The 18071-nt window shown below is 41.9% G+C and overlaps 3 protein-coding genes across 3 annotated transcripts; 1 reads left to right on the top strand and 2 right to left on the bottom strand.

The window, feature by feature from the left end:
- Positions 1 to 29: 29 nt before the first annotated feature.
- On the bottom strand, positions 30 to 9742 carry LOC309689239 (leukocyte elastase inhibitor-like; the record flags this gene model as incomplete). The annotated part of the gene is made up of 11 exons (XM_082505520.1): positions 30 to 368; positions 496 to 670; positions 742 to 831; positions 977 to 1054; positions 1435 to 1577; positions 3471 to 3630; positions 6261 to 6372; positions 6466 to 6587; positions 6688 to 6759; positions 6921 to 7031; positions 9713 to 9742. 11 exons carry the CDS (start codon positions 9740 to 9742, stop codon positions 142 to 144), a joined length of 1320 nt encoding a protein of 439 aa, XP_082361646.1. The 3' UTR covers positions 30 to 141.
- On the bottom strand, positions 3479 to 11015 carry LOC309718885 (uncharacterized protein; the record flags this gene model as incomplete). Its single annotated transcript, XM_082554503.1, has 6 exons — positions 3479 to 3588; positions 6219 to 6372; positions 6466 to 6587; positions 6688 to 7031; positions 9713 to 9825; positions 9935 to 11015. The coding sequence occupies one exon, from the start codon at positions 11013 to 11015 to the stop codon at positions 10059 to 10061; it is 957 nt and encodes a 318-aa protein (XP_082410629.1). The 3' UTR covers positions 3479 to 3588; positions 6219 to 6372; positions 6466 to 6587; positions 6688 to 7031; positions 9713 to 9825; positions 9935 to 10058.
- A 2205-nt stretch (positions 11016 to 13220) lies between these two features.
- rack1 (receptor for activated C kinase 1) lies at positions 13221 to 17139 on the top strand. The gene is made up of 8 exons (XM_082555300.1): positions 13221 to 13442; positions 13910 to 14081; positions 15172 to 15319; positions 15690 to 15785; positions 15963 to 16073; positions 16344 to 16484; positions 16704 to 16814; positions 17027 to 17139. Exons 1-8 carry the CDS (start codon positions 13334 to 13336, stop codon positions 17090 to 17092), a joined length of 954 nt encoding a protein of 317 aa, XP_082411426.1. The 5' UTR covers positions 13221 to 13333; the 3' UTR covers positions 17093 to 17139.
- Positions 17140 to 18071: the final 932 nt, after the last annotated feature.

Here is an 18071-nt window from a genome sequence, read left to right as displayed (position 1 = left end):
GACACTGAAAGAATAAACAGCAAGGCACGTTTTGTTTTAATAACTTTTCTTTACTTCATTTGTATGAACTAGGTTTACCTTACAAAATCTTATACTGTATATAATGTTTTATGTTTAATTCATGTCAATGTCAGCTCGTGTTTACTCGGGTGAGCAGTACCGGCCCACAAAGAGAATGCTCTTGGTGGGTTTATGTCGGATGAAGAAGATGAAGGGATGGTCGGCAACAAACTCAGCGGGAATCATTATAGAGCGGACTTCCATGTCAACCCCAGTGGCAGCAGCAGCCTCAGCTCCTTCTTCATTTACATCCACCAAAGCCTTGTGGACAACTTTGGACACTATCAGGTCATTTGCTGGAGACATTCCTAGTAGATGAAGAGCCCAGAAATCAGTTGTGTTTTATTCTTTAACAGATGATGTTTTGCAGTTTTTGTGCTCTCAATATAACTGTATAATTGATTCAGTGTGTCTCATTGGTGCAATATTTCTCACCAGAGAAGTCTCTCTTGTAGATGTCAAAAGCGTTCTCCATTCCCATGTTGGTCAGGATTTTCTCCAAGTCATACTTCTCCATCTTAAATCGAGGGAGCTTGACATCAACCTCGTTGGGGCTCATGTCTGGGCGAGTCCAGTCCACAAAGTTCTGATAGGTCAGCTCCTTCTCCAGCTGTGTGGATACAGTGTCACTAGCTTGTCTGATTGAAACTGGACATTAAAGTACTGGTAAGTGCATCTTACCTTTTCCAAGCCTGTGGTATCATCTTCTATGTCATTAGGCAGGAATATGAGCATGCTGAGGTCATTTCCTTTATACGGCATCTCAAGAATCTGTCCAGAAACATTGTTTTTATTTATTACTCCATCAAAGATGATCTGACTTCCTAATCTAGAAATTTAGGCTGATATTTGTAAAAGACAAGTTTTAGATCATGCTGGTGAAATCCTGTAATAAGCTGAAAGTGATGGATGTTACCTTGCAGTTGGCCTCAGGAATGGTCGCAAAAGGAAATTTACTTTTCTGCTGCATCATCTTCACCGGCTTAGTGTCGTTCTGAAAAATAGGGGAGACAAGAGAAATGTTTTTTGTGTTTAGTCTCAAAATGATCTCAAAAAGTTCTGTCATGGTTTTATTCCAGCCATTGAGTGGATTTGGATGTAGAGCACACGTCACAACACAATTTGTTCTTGTTAGCCGAAGTTTGTGATGTGCTGTTGTTTGAGATTTATTTGAGAACTTATTGGATATTACATGAATAATAAACTGCATTGCATAACTGCATAAAGTTGGAAAGTGATCGTCCTAAAAGCACGATTTTATCCCCTCAGAGCTCCAGGCTTTATGTTCTCATTCAGCAAAATCCACAGCTCGTTTGTAGTATGACAGATCAAAGTATAACTGCACCATCCTATGCTGCCTTTCTGCACTGTTACCTTGTTCAGTCGAAACTGCACATCAGCAGTCTTCTCCTCCTTAAACTGCGTGTTCCAGCTGCCCTTGAAGTAAATGGCATTCACGAGAACCAGCTTCGTCAGGCTACCCACTGCATCCTGGCTTAGCAAGTCCTTGATTTTATCTGGTAAAAAGAATTTATGAAAACTATTAACTATTACCAAAGATGCACTAGTTACTGTACAACATCTTCAGCTATAAAATCAGAAAACAGGGCAACAGCAAGATGGTTTTTATTTTAAAAAAAGGGGGAAAAAGCTTTATGATCAGTATAACAGGGAACAAAAAACAAAAATTCAAGCGTAGGCTTGAAGCCACTGAGGTGGTTGTTAGCGGGGGTGACGCGATGCTTCTGGTATGCATGAATTAATTAAACAGTCCAATAACTCCAGCAGTACTTATCTTGTCCTTTTTGGTCTTTGTTCCAAACATTTTAAGATAAAAGCGCAGCGGTCACAAACGTTTTGCCTTCTTATGATTAACAACACACCTGACGCTGATTACGTGCGTCCACCTTAAATACCTTACATAAACCTACCATACAGAAACTTAAAAAGGTGGAATCCTCAGTGGTGCTTGGTGCCACACCCTCAGGGACTTTAATGTTATATAAAAACACTGACAGCTCAATATCTACCTCAGTCACTCTCCCTGATCCAGCTGAGTCACCAATAGGAAAAATCTGCTTTTCACAGGAACTTGGTAACAGCAATAAGAGAATACGTAGTTTATTCCAAGAAGATATCGTCTCTCTCCCATATATAACATCTTATTGGAACCGATATGTTCCAGATATCAAGTGGAAGACAGTCTGGATGGTCCCCCATAAATATTTGATTGTAAATAAGGTGAAAGAAGTCTCATTTAAAATTCTACATAAATGTTATCCAGCCAGTCACTACATGGTAAAATTTAAAAGGGACATAAATACTAATTGTACTTTCTGTGGGGATCATCCAGAAACTGTGACGCATCTTTTTTGGTACTGTTCTTTTACACAGAGATTCTGGAAGGAATTTAGCAGGTTTGTTATTGTCCATATTTTAAGGGAGTTTTCTTTACGATGGGAAAATGTTTTATTCTGTTTGTTTAAGTTCCCCAAGAAGTATGAGAAATGTTTTTTATGATGAATTTGTTCATACTTTTAGCTACATTTTTTATCCATAAATGTAAGTTTACTAACAAAACACCATATTTCTGTCATTATTTTAAGGATGTGGAAATGTACATACAATCAATATCAGACTCCACCAACACAAAGGCTCTCAAAACAATACATGTATGTGTATTCTTATAATTGTTACCCTTTTCTTTTACTCTTGGCTTTTTGTGTTCATGTTCTGTTGTTTTGTATACTTCATCTGTTCGTATGTTGTATACTCATTGTTTGTTAAATAAAGTAAAAAAAAAAAAAAAAGAAAGAAAAAGAAACTTAAAAAGGTTACCTCTAGCGGCAACATGAGGTATCAACCCAAAAATGGCTCCTACAAAAATAATGGGATTAAGATTGTCTCATTTCCAGCAGGTGGCACCACAGTCCTATAACCCTCATGGAAAGTCCTTGTATCCTATTATTATAGATGGTAGATTTATAAATGGCCTGTATTTGTATCGCGCTTTTATAAAAACAATGAATGAATTTCCTGCTGCACTTAAGATAATATAAAGATATAGAATCAATAGCAGCCAATCCTAAATGGGCCTGAAAAATAAAAATATGTTAAAGACACAAGTGATCAAAGTAGAAGTACCCATCACATAATATAATAAGAATAGAAGAATTGGCCTGCTATTTACAGCAACATACTGCTGTGATGGTTTTATTAATAGCATGAAACCAAACAGTAAAACCCAGAGATAGTGCTGCTTAATACTGAATAGAAATTAGACTGGAAGAACTGGAAACAGAAAATAATGTGGACGGTGGACAATCCGGTAATAATGTCTCAACTGAACACAACACAACTGATCCCCAAGGATTTACAGTGGAGATCATTTAAAGTTACATTATGCTTACCTTGTGTCTGCTTCTCCACCCAGCTGTTGATGTGGACCCTGGCCTCCTCTGCATTTCCTTTGAAGTCCACAGACTCGAGCTCAGCGTTGTAATGCTTTTTGGTGCCTTTTAAAAATTCCTGGAATTGTGAAAATAAGTCACTCGAAACAGATTCAACAAACTACGGAGACTTCAATCAAGTTCAGTCACTGTGTTAAAACATTTTCAGTCCTTTGGATGCAGTTGAAGCTTGAACTAACCAGTCAGCCTTTGTCTAATAAAAGATTAAAGCAAATAGCTTGTTGGATGCCAATTTAAGTAGCCAGCATAGAAAAATACACAGATTGTGGGTAAGCTGGTTTGTAACGTTTCGGTTCAGATGGCAGCAGTTTTTGCTGACAAATGTAAGTTTTAGTATTTCTAAGTATTAATAAATTACTGTTTTACTTCTTTATATATTTCTTTATACTATTTGCAAATATTTTAAAAGTTTAATCTGCTGTGATGACTGGAACACAAAGGAGAGAAATGGTGCCTTGTCTCTTGTTATGAACTGTAAATAGCTAAGTGCTTAGAGCAGCTGGTCCTAGCACACTTCAAATCCTGTCTCCCCCCCACCCTGGACCCCCACCAATTTGCATACCGCCAGAAGAGGAGCACAGAGGATGCAGTCTCCATCGCACTGCACTCTGTCCTCTCACACCTGGACAACAACAACACCTACGCCAGAATGCTGTTTATAGACTTCAGTTCAGCATTCAATACAATCCACCCCTCACAACTCATCAGGAAACTGACAGACCTGGGCATCAGTTCCCTCATCTGCAAATGGTTACTGGACTTCCTGACCAACCGCCCCCAACATGTCCGGCTGGATAACCACTGCTCATCTACCATCACAATGAACACCGGTGTACCACAAGGCTGTGTGATGAGCCCTTTCCTCTACTCCCTCTTCACCCACGACTGCAGACCTGCTGATGGTTCCAACACCATCATTAAGTTTGCAGATGACACCACGGTGATTGGCCTCATCAGTGACAACGATGAGGCCGCCTACAGGGAGGAGGTGGATCGTCTGGCTGAGTGGTGCGACACAAACAACCTGCTGCTTAACACCGAGAAGACCAAGGAGCTCATCGTGGACTACAGGAGGAATGCTGACCCACATCCACCCATCCACATTAAGGGGACGGCTGTGGAGCGTGTGAGCAGCTTCAAGTTCCTGGGAGTCCACATCTCCGAGGATCTCACCTGGACGACCAACTGCTCCAAGCTGGTCAAGAAGGCTCACCAGCGCCTCTTCTTCTTGAGGACTCTGAGGAAGAACCACCTGTCCTCAGACATCCTGGTGAACTTCTATCGCTGCACCATCGAGAGCATCCTGACCAACTGTATAACAGTCTGGTACGGGAACTGCTCTGCCTCGGACCGGAAGGCGTTGCAGAGGGTCGTGAAAACTGCCCAGCGCATCGCCGGAGCACCACTTCCTGCCATAAAGGACATCTACAGGAAGCGGTGTCTGAAAAGGGCTGGGAAAATCATCAAAGACCCCAGTCACCCATCACATGGACTCTTCACCCTCCTGCCCTCTGGGAGGCGCCACAGGAGCCTCCGGACTAAGACCACCAGGTACCGGAACAGCTACTTCCCCACAGCTGTCAGACTCCTGAACTCTGCCTCCTGACATCTGACCCACGTTAAACTCATGCACTGAACATACACACACCCACAATGGACAACTGTACCCTCAAACACACAATAATAACATGGAGTGAACCACCACTCACAACCACTAGCACTTTATATAGCCTCTGTAGAAACTATCTACACCCTCACTTATCTTAACTGCACTACTGTATAGCTCTGTGTAAATAATCATTCTGTACATTCAATAATCTTTAATCCTACAACTGTTTACAACTTGCATAGTTGCCGGGGATTCCCATGATGCATTGAGTTTTTCCTTTCCAGTCACCTTTCTCACTCACTATGCATTAATAGACCTCTCTGCATTGAATCATATCTGTTATTAACCTCTGTCTCTCTTCCACAGCATGTCTTTATCCTGTTTTCCTTCTCTCACCCCAACTGGTCGCAGCAGATGGTCCCGCCCCTCCCTGAGCCTGGTTCTGCTGGAGGTTTCTTCCTGTTAAAGGGGAGTTTTTACTTCCCACTGTCGCCCAAGTGCTTGCTCATAGGGGGTCATATGATTGTTGGGTTTTTCTCTGTATCTGTAACCGGAAGGTCGTCGGTTTGATCCCCGGGCTCTCTGTCCTGGTCGTTGTGTCCTTGGGCAAGACACTTTACCCTACGGCCTACTGGTGTTAGCCAGAGGGGCCGATGGCGCGATATGCCAGCCTCGCTTCTGTCAGTCTGCCCCAGGGCAGCTGTGGCTACAACCGTAGCTTGCCTCCACCAGTGTGTGTGAATGTGAGAGTGAATGAATAATGGCTTGTAAATGTAAAGTGCTTTGGGTGCCTTGAAAAGCGCTATATAAATCCAATCCATTATTATTATCTATGAAGCGCCTTGAGGCGACTTTTGTTGTGATTTGGCGCTATATAAATAAAATTGAATTGAATTGAATTGAATTATCTGAGGAAGAAGCAGAGTTGGTTTGTTTCCAGCTGAAATCATCCAGGCTCAGGAATTTGAATCGATCCACATCATTTCTGCTTGAACTAGAGAACATGAGTGTCGACTTACATTTGGTCTGTGAGACACATGTCATAGTGACAGTATTTGGGTTAATATGGCATTACTCACCCTGGTCGCATTTCTTCAATATCAGGCACCAAGTTCAGGAACTCGTTCTTTTGCAGCCCGCGCAAGGAAGGAGGTCTCCAGAGTGGGAACCATCGGGAAGTTTTCACAGTCTGAGCAGGAGGGACTGGAGGCACGTGAGCTGTTCTCAGGGGTCCTTTAACACAAATCACACCAAGTTAGAATCAAATGGATAACCTGTCAATAACCGTTTGCAGATCGAGGTCAATGTTCCTAAAAATATGTTTACTTCTGGCCCATGGAGCCACAGCGGGAGTCCGAGAGAGAGGGGCAGGTAGAGGAAGGGGTGAGGGTGGCACTGCTGAAGCTCGTCACGGATGGATCACGTCCGATCGGTGAGATGAGAGAAAGCTGAAGTGAAACAACAGCAGGATGAGGTAGACGTCAATATAGGAACTCCCTGATGTGACACAGAAAGGCTATTTTTTTATTTCTTTGTATTATTTCTCACCTTGCAGTCACTGATGCTGTTCACCAGCTGGTTGTATTCAGTATTGAAGGTGTGTGTCAGAAGGCGCAGGCACTACAACACAACAGGAACAAGACCGATCAGCTCCGAGCAGAGAAGGAAGAAGGCAGCAACAAGAACGCCCACTAAGCCCACGTTTTTCTCACCTTGGTGGCCAGCTCCTTCTCACGCTTTCAAAGGTGGTGCTGGAGATCTGCGAGGAGGCGGAGGTGGACGTGGACAGAGTGCTGGAGCTCACGCTGGGGGACAGACTCACTCAGGGACTTGGTGGTGGGAGCTGTTCCCACGGGAGCCGCCTCTCCCAGAAGGTGACGGGTCTTTTCCACCTGGAAGAAAGATGGGGGCTAATGTGAGGTAGGGAGAAGAGGGGACGTTAGTCATGTAAAGGCCATAGGTGAGGGTAGGGACGTAGATCGACCAGTAAATTGAGAGCTTCGCTTTTACACTCAGCTCCCTCTTCACCACGACGGACCGGTGCAGCGTCCGCATTACTGCAGCTGCAGCCCCAATCCGTCTGTCGATCTCCGGCTCCCTTCTCCCATCACTCGCGAACAAGACCCCGAGATACTTGAACTCCTCCACTTGGGGCAGGAACTCATCCCCGACTCATCCTATATTTCCGTTTTTATATTTCTAATGTTTGCCTTGTTTTCTTCACTGTCTAGTCTGCCTCTGTCTTGCCTGTATGGATGCATTTACACCGAAATGTCCCCAACAAAGGATGTTTTAATTCACCACTATTCCAGTGAAACATGAGTCTCCCATCTTCCTGCTACCAGTCTGGAGTTTTTGTTCACCAAAGCACACACCAACTTCATACTGACGGACAGATCACTGCCCTTTTGCCGCCTTGTCTGACCGTGTTTTGTGGCTGTGGTTCACTTCACCTCACTCTTCCCCATTCTTGTCATTAAATCAGGCTGTTCTGCAACCATGGCAGCCATTCACTCTATGGCTCTATTCATGGTGTATTTTACCCCTTCACCAAAGGCCGTTCTCGTTTCCAACATTATATTTGCAGTGTTCGTCTATCTATCAATATCTGCGGAGTATTTTTTTTAACGAGTATCCTATTTTCTAAAGCACAGCATGTAAAGGGTAGCTCGGTTAGCAGGATGCTAGCATGTAGCGCTTAGTGAGACACGCCTCAGACGAGTTGAGCAAAGACCCCGTCTGTGTACTTTATACGTGAGCAACGGATTTAAATAAAATTAAGGTTTCAAAAGACAAACTTGAAGATAAAAAATATATATATATATATATATATATATATATATATATATATATATATATATATATATACACAGAGGTGGGACCAAGTCATTGTTTTGCAAGTCTCAAGTAAGTCTCAAGTCTTTATCCTCAAGTCAAGTCTCAAGTAATGTCAGGCAAGTCAGAGTCGAGTCTCAAGTCACTGGTGTAAAAGTCCGAGTCAAGTCACAAGTCTGAAACTTTGAATTTCAAGTCCTTTCGAGTCATTCAAAAAAACGAAAAAAAGCATGTTGCAGTTATATGCTAAATGTAAATATTAGACCATGTAATTTTTAAATCTGTGTTTTTCTCAACACATGACAAAATAGTGAACTTAGAAAATATACACAAATTGTGAAATTGCACCTCTTTAAAATGCAGCTCAATTAAACCTAGCTCCAAGAATAATTTTCACCGACAGTTCTGAGATAAGCTGCATGTTATTCTTGGATGCGCTTGTAGGACCGGCTTTAAAATCGCATGACAAAAATATCATACACATTAAAAAAAAAACTGCATCACCAACGTAGCCTGGACAACATTTGCTAGTTAGATGAAGTCAGCTATCTCATCGTAGCATATTTATATGCATATTTATAATCATACGGTTCTTGGAGTGAGTGCACACACTCATGAAGTTTAGTAACTTCCGGTCACTGCAACAAGCCCAGGTACAGTTTACCGACGGATGGGTACAGGACCTTGAAATGCACCGTGTAGAACGAAAGACCATCGTACGTATCACAAGTTTACCAGTCTCACAAATCGTCGTCATAAATACACATTCGTTAACCGTTTATTAATAGGACCTTTGAGCTCAACGGTAATTAATTAGTAGTGGAAATAATTTCTGGTAGCATCACAGAAATGTAGCAGTGACAATAATACTGTATGCTGTAATCGTACTGGGCAATTAGTGATACAAAAAACCTGTTTTATCCTGTGAATAAAAGTATATGTTTTTGTCAATGTACCATAATAACAGAAGCGAAACGCAATATTGTGTCAGGACAATTCACTATTTATGCACAATAAATAAAGGAGCATAGCGCGACAATTTCTGTTCAGCGCCAGACTTGCTTGTAACCTATATCACCAATTATTTTATGAAAAATGACGTATTAACTACTAAAAAACACTGACCTTCGTGTAAATGCTTGGAGCAGACTAACCTGTGAGCTGGAGAGTTCTGGGACGTTATATTTGGTCTTTGAATGGCTGCAATCCAGGCCATCCGTCGCGTCTTTGTTACTTCGGAAACATGGCTTGAACAATTTCTCTTCAACGACGTAATCTGATAACAACCGATCTCTTTACCCGTCGGCTTCCCGTGGCTGTCATGCGACCGGCTATTGCAGTTAATAATACAACGGCTTCTTGACATTTTTGTGTTTCTTTTTATCGCTGTATAACTGATTTCAATTGAAAGTCTGTGTGCGCTAGTACCGCTTGCCACGAGTTCCCAGAATCCTTTGCGGTTCTACCCGTGAATGACGTCACATTTCCAATCTCTATATAATATGCATGTTAAATTTTATATTTGGGGTAAAATATCAAGTCTTTTCAAGTAAACCGGTTCAAGTCCAATTCAAGTCCCAAGTCATTGGTGTAAAAGTCCAAGTCAAGTCACAAGTCTTAGAACATTTTTTCAAGTCAAGTCTAAAGTCATAAAATTAATGACTCGAGTCTGACTCGAGTCCAAGTCATGTGACTCGAGTCCACACCTCTGTATATATATATATATATATATACTCACCGGAGAGCCGCCAGGGTTTGCCGCTGCCATCTTGGCGCTCCTAAATTCAAAACTGCCTCTGCAGTCAGGCAGGGGAGGCGTGGAAATTGTCTTTGAGTTAGTCAAACGTTTTCCTTAGTTCGAGTAGATGATAAAAAAAAAATAATAATAATAAATGGGATTTTAAGTAGGACTAGGCGTTCTGTAATGATCTCTATTTAGGAGAAAAACTTAATCACTCACCTTTAAACAGCTCTCTTTTAGGAGACACACTGCTGGCTAACGGTGTCATGTGATCAAACAGCGTAATTTAATTGGCTGAGAGCCACTCGACTCGATCTGGTGCTGATTGCTCTGGCTTGGGTCATTAAAGTTCATCACTTTTGCAGGTGAATTTTTGCAGGTGAATTTTCTTCAGGTGAATTTTTGCAGGTGAATTTTTTTCAGGTGAATTTTTGCAGGTGAATATTTTTGCAGGGAAATTTGGAGGATAAAAATTCAGTGTCATAAATTCAATGTCTAAAAATACTTGAATTCTGATGATACTATATTTCTTCCATATTCCCGGGATCTGCTGGAGCCACTCGCCTAGCTTGGGAGTCACCGCACCTAGTGCTCCGATTACCACGGGGACCACCGTTACCTTCACCCTCCACATCCTCTCGAGCTCTTCTCTGAGCCCTTGGTATTTCTCCAGCTTCTCGTCTTCCTTCTTCCTGATATTGCTGTCATTCGGAACCGCTACATCGATCACTACGGCCGTCTTCTTCTGTTTGTCTACCACCACTATGTCCGGTTGGTTAGCCACCACCATTTTGTCCGTCTGTATCTGGAAGTCCCACAGGATCTTAGCTCGGTCATTCTCCACCACCCTTGGGGGCATCTCCCATTTTGACCTCGGGACTTCCAGGTTATACTCGGCACAGATGTTCCTGTACACTATGCCGGCCACTTGGTTATGGCGTTCCATGTATGCCTTGCCTGCTAGCATCTTGCACCCTGCTGTTATGTGCTGGATTGTCTCTGGGGCATCTTTACACAGCCTGCACCTGGGGTCTTGCCTGGTGTGATAGACCCCAGCCTCTATGGATCTTGTGCTCAGAGCTTGTTCTTGTGCTGCCATGATTAGTGCCTCTGTGCTGTCTTTCAGTCCAGCTTTGTCCAGCCACTGGTAGGATTTCTGGATATCAGCCACCTCCTCTATCTGCCGGTGGTACATACCGTGCAGGGGCCTGTCCTTCCATGATGGTTCCTCGTCTCCCTCCTCTTTCTTGGGTTTCTGCTGCCTGAGGTATTCACTGAGCACTCGGTCAGTTGGGGCCATCTTCCTAATGTATTCTTGGATGTTCGTTGTCTCATCCTGGACTGTGGTGCTGACACTCACCAGTCCCCGGCCCCCTTCCTTCCGCTTAGCGTACAGCCTCAGGGTGCTGGATTTGGGGTGAAACCCTCCATGCATGGTAAGGAGCTTTCTTGTCTTTATGTCAGTGGCTTCTATCTCCTCCTTTGGCCAGCCTATTACCCCAGCAGGGTACCTGATCACGGGCAGGGCGTACGTGTTGATGGCCCGGATCTTGTTCTTACCATTCAGCTGACTCCTCAGGACTTGCCTGACCCTCTGCAGGTACTTGGTGGTTGCAGCTTTTCTAGCGGCCTCTTCATGGTTCCCATTCGCCTGTGGGATCCCCAAGTACTTGTAACTGTCCTCTATGTCTGGGGGGGGGCTACATGAATAGGATGAGGGACCTATGGATTATATATATATATATATAGATCCTATCCCAGCTGTCATAGGGCAAGAGGCAACCCTGGACAGGTCGCAGGACTAACACACAGAGACAGACAACCAGTCACATTCACACCTATGGGCAATTTAGATTGTTCAATTAACCTATCCCCACAAAGTGCATGTCTTTGGAAGGAAGCCGGAGTACCCAGGGAGAACCCACACAAACACAGGGAGAACATGCAAACTCCACACAGAAAGACCCCGGCCTGATGGTAGAATTGAACTCAGGACCTTCTTGCTGTGAGGCAACAGTGCTAACCACCGTGCCACCGTGCTGCCTATATTTATACATAAAGAAGTTGGCATTAACCACAACAGAAACACTGTCACCTAAACAAAACCGACCAAAACTTTAAGCATGGAAAGATGTGATATTGTTATTTCTATGTCAAATCATCTAAGACTACAATTATTTCATTTTTAAATATTTTCTGAGATGCTGTAATGGAGCAGAACCATTAGATCATTCGTTGTGATTACACCAATGTTTACATATGGTACACTTCACTGATTACTGAGCTCTTGCTGTCTACACTCTTTGACAGCAGGCACTTTGATATGAAATTTGAGTATCAAAGAAGTGTTTCTGAGGAGCTCTGTCTTTTGGTAAAATAAACAGTTTAAAAAAACGTCTTTGATTAGGTCTGTCATGAGCATCTGACATATACACAATCACTCGGGATTAAATACCCGCGCCTGTGACAAAGCATTTCGCCCCTAGAGGGTGCTATAATTAAAAGCAAAGCTTCGCACACGTCTGAACAATTATAAAAAAAACCCTCAACGGGTGTAAAAAAAAAAAATTCTGAATGACAATATAAAGTGAAGAAGTGAAGAAGAAAAATACAGATTAGAATCCAGATCAAAATGAAATAATCCATAATTCAATCACTGAAGTGGAAGAATTCACACACTGTATGCAAAAAGAATGAATTCTGCTGCTCATAGTTTCATACCATGAAAAATATACAACACAGACCTGGCTAATACAAAAACTAAACTAAAAAGAGTTAATTGTTTTAAAAAAAAAGGTTTGTTTTTATTTGAATACCTGTAGTGAATTGCCTAAACCTTGCATCTGGCATATGTCCTCCATACAACAAGAGACTAAATCTATTAACTAAATCTATTAAAAACTAAACTAAACATTTGGAAGCAATAAACAAAACCTGAAACTAAACTGAATTAAAAACAATACGTCAATATGAAATAAAAATGAAAACTAATTAGGAAATACATAACTATATTAAGTATTGAAAGCATTTAGAGCCAGGCAACAATTCCTTTTCTTCTTCTTCTCCTTTGATGAGCAATAAAATAGGTTGTACGTAAATACAAGTATTAGACGTTACATGAATTAAGCTCAATTTCTATTTGGGTAGAGAGCATTAACAAAAATGACTATAACTGCGTTTTGTGTTTTATTTATTATTATTATTATTATTATTATTATTATTATTATTATTATGAAAAATGTACCTTGATACATTTTTATGATTGTTGTTTTACATGTTTGTTTGTTTGTTTTCGGGGCTTTTTGAGGACCATTTTTATCAAAACTTTTACTAAATATGACGCACATAGAGAGCATGAATTTAACATAATCTGTAGCACATACTAGAGGTAGTAATAGAGGTTTTGTTTTCGTTTCTTTTTACACACGTCGCTGTGTAATGGGCTGAAGTTCACATATCCCAGAATCCTCCGCGGGCCTCTCACCCCCTCTTAGTTTTTGCATCCGGGTCTGAACTTCCTTTTCCTCTGTGCCTAGATGCGATGAGGACCTAGGTTTTCCCGGACCTCTGAAAAATCCGAATCCATCCTTGCAAAAGGCACCACCGAACCTCGCCAAAATGACCGAGCAGATGACAGTGAGGGGGACCCTGAAGGGGCACAGTGGATGGGTCACCCAGATCGCCACTACGCCCCAGTACCCCGATATGATCCTGTCGGCGTCCCGAGGTGAGGCTTCCCCCGCCGGTTGCGCCAACATGGCTCAGATAGCATTATTAAGCTAGCTGCTGCCGCTGTAATGTGAGGCAGATACTTAAACTGGTGTGTAAGGAGCAGATAAAACATGAGTAACCACGTAATATTAGATAAAGAGGGCTCAAACTTTTACATAAAAAAGGTCCTAACTAGCTGGAAAGAAGCAGGTTAGCTAAGCTCGCTAGCGCTATCTGTCGTCATCTGTAACAGACCCGTTGATGTCCATACTTGTTAGGAGGGTTATAGCACGTTTAGTTACCTGAATAAATGTAATTATTTAGCAACAAAACCCTCCTAACCTTCGTAGACTGAGCCCGTGGATCCGAAGTTTAACAGGTGTGCATGTAGTGCTAGCAATCGATGCATGCTGATGCTTAAATTATTCGTTTCCTGAATGAATATTGGACGTTGAGACATGAAAACGTGTTGCTTTTTTTCAGACAAGTCCATCATCATGTGGAAACTGACCCGTGATGAAACCAACTACGGTATCCCCCAGCGTTCCCTGAAGGGTCACTCTCACTTTGTGAGTGATGTTGTGATCTCCTCTGATGGACAGTTTGCCCTGTCCGGAGCCTGGGACGGGACCCTCCGCCTGTGGGATCTCACCACGTAAGTGCAGGGAGTCTTTACCCCTGGGCAGATGTTTAGAAGTACAGGTGAAAAGCCAAGTCTTCTAAATGACATTTGATTTTTTATGAATCACTTGAGTTTGAAGAGGCCTAGTGCTAGTTTCTCAGATCTGTTATATGCCAAAAATAGTCTTACAAATGAAGTGTTTTCTTAGTTAGTTTCAGAATATCAAATTGTTCTCTATGCCATCAGTACATGAGATCTGATACCAACAAAGCCTAAGTTGTCTAGATCAGGTCACACTGACTTTTCAGCAGTCTGATCGACCTCACGCAGACAGAACCACCACAAAGGTAATGGGGTGAAGGTCTGTACTCAGACAGGCACAGGTTCTGTCAAACCCATCACCTACCCTCTACCCTTAGTATGAGCTCAGAAAATCACACATCCATCAGCTGCTGTTACTGTATTTGCACACTGGACTCACAAAATCAAGGGGAAATGGAAGTTTGAACATAATTTAGCTGATTTTTGTTACTGTGTGGGAGCAAAGTCAGAAAACGAGAGGGTTTTTTTTGCTTAACTGATTAAGGGCAAGTAGTATGGAAGAAACTGTAAGTGTAGCTGCATTCTTTGGTGATTTCACAGACTACTTGTGAACCCAAACCACATAGTTTGTCCTTTTCTTCACCTCTGGCCGTTGTGTTTTCCTTGATTTTTTTCATTTCTTTTATCACTGAAAACTCAGTTGAGCAGCAACATTGGTGTTTCTTGAATGGCCTCAAATAGCTGGCTTTTGGGTGTGTGCACCATTTCACTGCCTAAGATCTATGCTGAAAACAGTGATGGTAATAAATGTGCAGATGGTCCAGTTTTGCTGGATTGTGCATCCACAGCTTTAAAATCTTGAGTTGTATTTTTTATTTTTCAGTGTCAGTGTTCGCATTGTAAAACAAAGACACAAGAAAAACTGGTGTAGTAATTTTTTTTCTGGCTCTTAAATTAATGTCTAGGCCTTGGACTCGTCAGTAGTATTTGGATGCAGTGGCAGCAGGCATGCATTGATTGGTTATGCTAAGGTGTGCAGTAATTTAGTTGATCTGAAATGCCTGCATATTTTTCTTCCTAGTGGTCTCACCACCCGCCGATTCGTTGGACACACAAAGGATGTTTTGAGCGTGGCTTTCTCTGCTGATAACCGCCAGATCGTGTCTGGCTCCCGGGACAAGACCATCAAGCTGTGGAACACTCTTGGAGTCTGCAAGTACACCATCCAGGTGAACTTCCATCTAATGCTCTCCTGCAGCTATCAGCCACTTCTTAATGCCTTAATATTATTTTGAACGAGACACTTAACAGTTAAAGATGCTAGCTTTAATGTAAAGCAACTAGATGGCACTTTATTGTTGACATCTACATTTTCCCCACATTGTTTGCCTGATTGTGATAAAATGATCTGGCAGATAATAAAACTTTGTTATATGGTTTGTCTGCTCGATGATTATTACAAATTTTGCATGTATTACCTGATCTCGTTGATGAGTACTATTGATGAGGGCACAAACCAAATAGCATCACGTGACGTTTTTAATACCAGCATAACTCATAATCTGGCTTTGAGAATTCACAAAGCTCTTTATTTTGCAGGATGAGGGCCACACTGAGTGGGTGTCTTGTGTTCGCTTCTCCCCCAACAGCAGCAACCCCATCATCGTCTCCTGTGGCTGGGACAAGATGGTTAAGGTATGTTACCTTTGTGGAAACTTTGTGTTGTGTGGTTTGCTCAGTGATTTAAAAACTTTTCGCATGGCTTAACTGAACTCAGTGATGAGAATTATTTATGAGAGCAAAGCTCAGATAGGCTGACACGATGGCGCTTATAACAGTGGAGGCCTAACATAGTGTGCCCCTTGCTCATAGGTGTGGAACCTGGCCAACTGCAAGCTGAAGACCAACCACATTGGTCACACTGGCTACCTGAACACAGTGACCGTGTCTCCTGATGGCTCCCTGTGTGCATCTGGTGGAAAGGTAAGGCAGAGTTTAACTGAATGTCTTTTTTTTTTTTAAATCATTTTTACTCCACTTAATAGGAGTAAATTAAAGCCTGCAGGTTTCAACTATGATGTATTCTTTACATGCATCTGTTTTAATATTGATGACACCAGAGGCTGTTACTGAGTGATTCCTGCACCTTAAAGAGATCATCATTAGTGCTGAAGATTTTTAAAAGTGACTGTTTGCTTTAAATGTTACACAAAGATGTTTGAACTGAAGGATGTCTTCTGTCTTCCACATTAGGATGGCCAGGCCATGCTGTGGGACCTGAATGAAGGCAAGCACCTCTACACCCTGGACAGCGGTGATGTGATCAACGCCCTTTGCTTCAGCCCCAACCGTTACTGGCTCTGTGCTGCCACTGGACCCAGCATTAAGATCTGGGTAAGGCTTCACACTCTGGTCTGTGTGTTTAAAAATTAAAGTTGTAAAGGGCAGTGATGTAACCTAACATGCCAGCTGTATTCTATGATGAAAACCAGAGGCTGTTTCTGAGCTCTAACCTCGTTTGTTAGTTTAATAATAAATTTTGGTGCTCAACTTCAGTCACTGTTTTATACCTGTTAGTGATCACATCACCTCTTGGTTCTTCTTTTCATGTAGGATCTGGAGGGCAAGATCATTGTGGACGAGCTGAGACAGGAAGTGATCAGCACAAACAGCAAGGCCGAACCCCCACAGTGTACTTCCCTGGCATGGTCTGCTGATGGACAGGTAAGAAAAACATATATTAAGCATGTCTGTCAGAAGAGGTGCTTTTAGTGTTTTACCCCCAGTGATTATTCCCATTCACTTTTACCTCTGATGTCCACTGGTGACAGTCCTGCAAATATGAGGGGCACTAAAAACAGTTATCTGAATATGATCGGACTATAAAACGGCAGAAATTGATGAGCGTTGACTTTATGTTCTCGGTTTCTTTACAGACCCTGTTTGCTGGCTACACTGACAACCTGATCAGAGTGTGGCAGGTCACCATTGGAACTCGATAAGAAATCCTCGTTGAAGCAACTTTAAATAAAAGACTGTTTGGAAAGAATGTGTCCCGTCTTGCTCTGAACATTGTATAATATTGGTGGTTCTCATATAAGTTGGTTAATGTAAAATTTATTCATATAGCACATTTAAAACAACTGTTGATCAAAGGGCTGTACATTTAAGATGATCAAAGGAGATGAAATTGACAAAATTTAAGAAAAGAAGCATAAAATGAGAAAATTTGAGTAAGAAATAAAACAAAATGGAATTCATTCTGGTTTAAAAGCCAACGAATAAAAGTGGGTTTTTAAACTGGTTATGAAAGTGTCTAATGTTGGGGAGGTCCTGATGTGAAGAGGGAGTTTGTTGCACATTTCAGGAGCAATCACAGCAAAGGCCAATCTCCTCTGTGCTTTAATCTGGACATATGGACAGCTAGGAGCATTTGGTCCCCAGACCTCAATGATCTTGAAGGAATTTACCAGTTGAAAAGATCAAAAAGGTACAAGGGTGCTGACCTGTGCAATCCCTTGAAAAGTTAATAGTATTAAGTCTGATTTAAGAAGGAAAAATTAGATCTAGTATAATATTTAAGTGCAAGTTTGTGGATCTCAGATCTTGTACCTTTTACTCAATTGATATCTTTAGTTAATGGTTACTTTTCAGATCATGTTACAGATGCTCCCTGAATGATAAAAGCCTCTTATCTCTGTATCTGTTTTACGAATAAGATTTCAAATATATGAAGGGTCAGGTCTACTGTTCCTACTCCCTGAGTCAAGAGAGAGAAGCAGGTCACAGAGCAGCAATGCTACAGAGTATGAAGGTTTGATGTGATCTGTATACAAAGAGGCTCAACTTTAAATATGTGCAGTAAAAGTCCTCAAATAGTCAATTAAATGCCCTTTGAAAAGCATTAATGTCTACTTTAGTAATATTTAAGTGTTGCTTTAAAGTATTTTCACTGTCATCCTGGTAGTTAAACCAGGGTGG

This window comes from Aulonocara stuartgranti (assembly GCF_965226115.1).
Source record: "Aulonocara stuartgranti genome assembly, chromosome: 2".
Classification (NCBI taxonomy): Eukaryota; Metazoa; Chordata; class Actinopteri; order Cichliformes; family Cichlidae; genus Aulonocara; species Aulonocara stuartgranti.
The sequence above is the reverse complement of the archived record's forward strand: the minus strand, read 5'-3'. Positions and strand labels throughout refer to the sequence as shown.

What these genes read in the sequence shown, in the direction of transcription:
- rack1 (XM_082555300.1), top strand. Translation starts at nt 13,334, where the DNA reads ATGACCGAGCAGATGACAGTGAGGGGGACCCTGAAGGGGCACAGTGGA. An exon ending in TCTGCAAGTACACCATCCAG is followed by an intron (nt 15,320 to 15,689) that starts GTGAACTTCCAT and finishes TTTATTTTGCAG; the next exon opens with GATGAGGGCCACACTGAGTG. An exon ending in GACCCAGCATTAAGATCTGG is followed by an intron (nt 16,485 to 16,703) that starts GTAAGGCTTCAC and finishes CTTTTCATGTAG; the next exon opens with GATCTGGAGGGCAAGATCAT.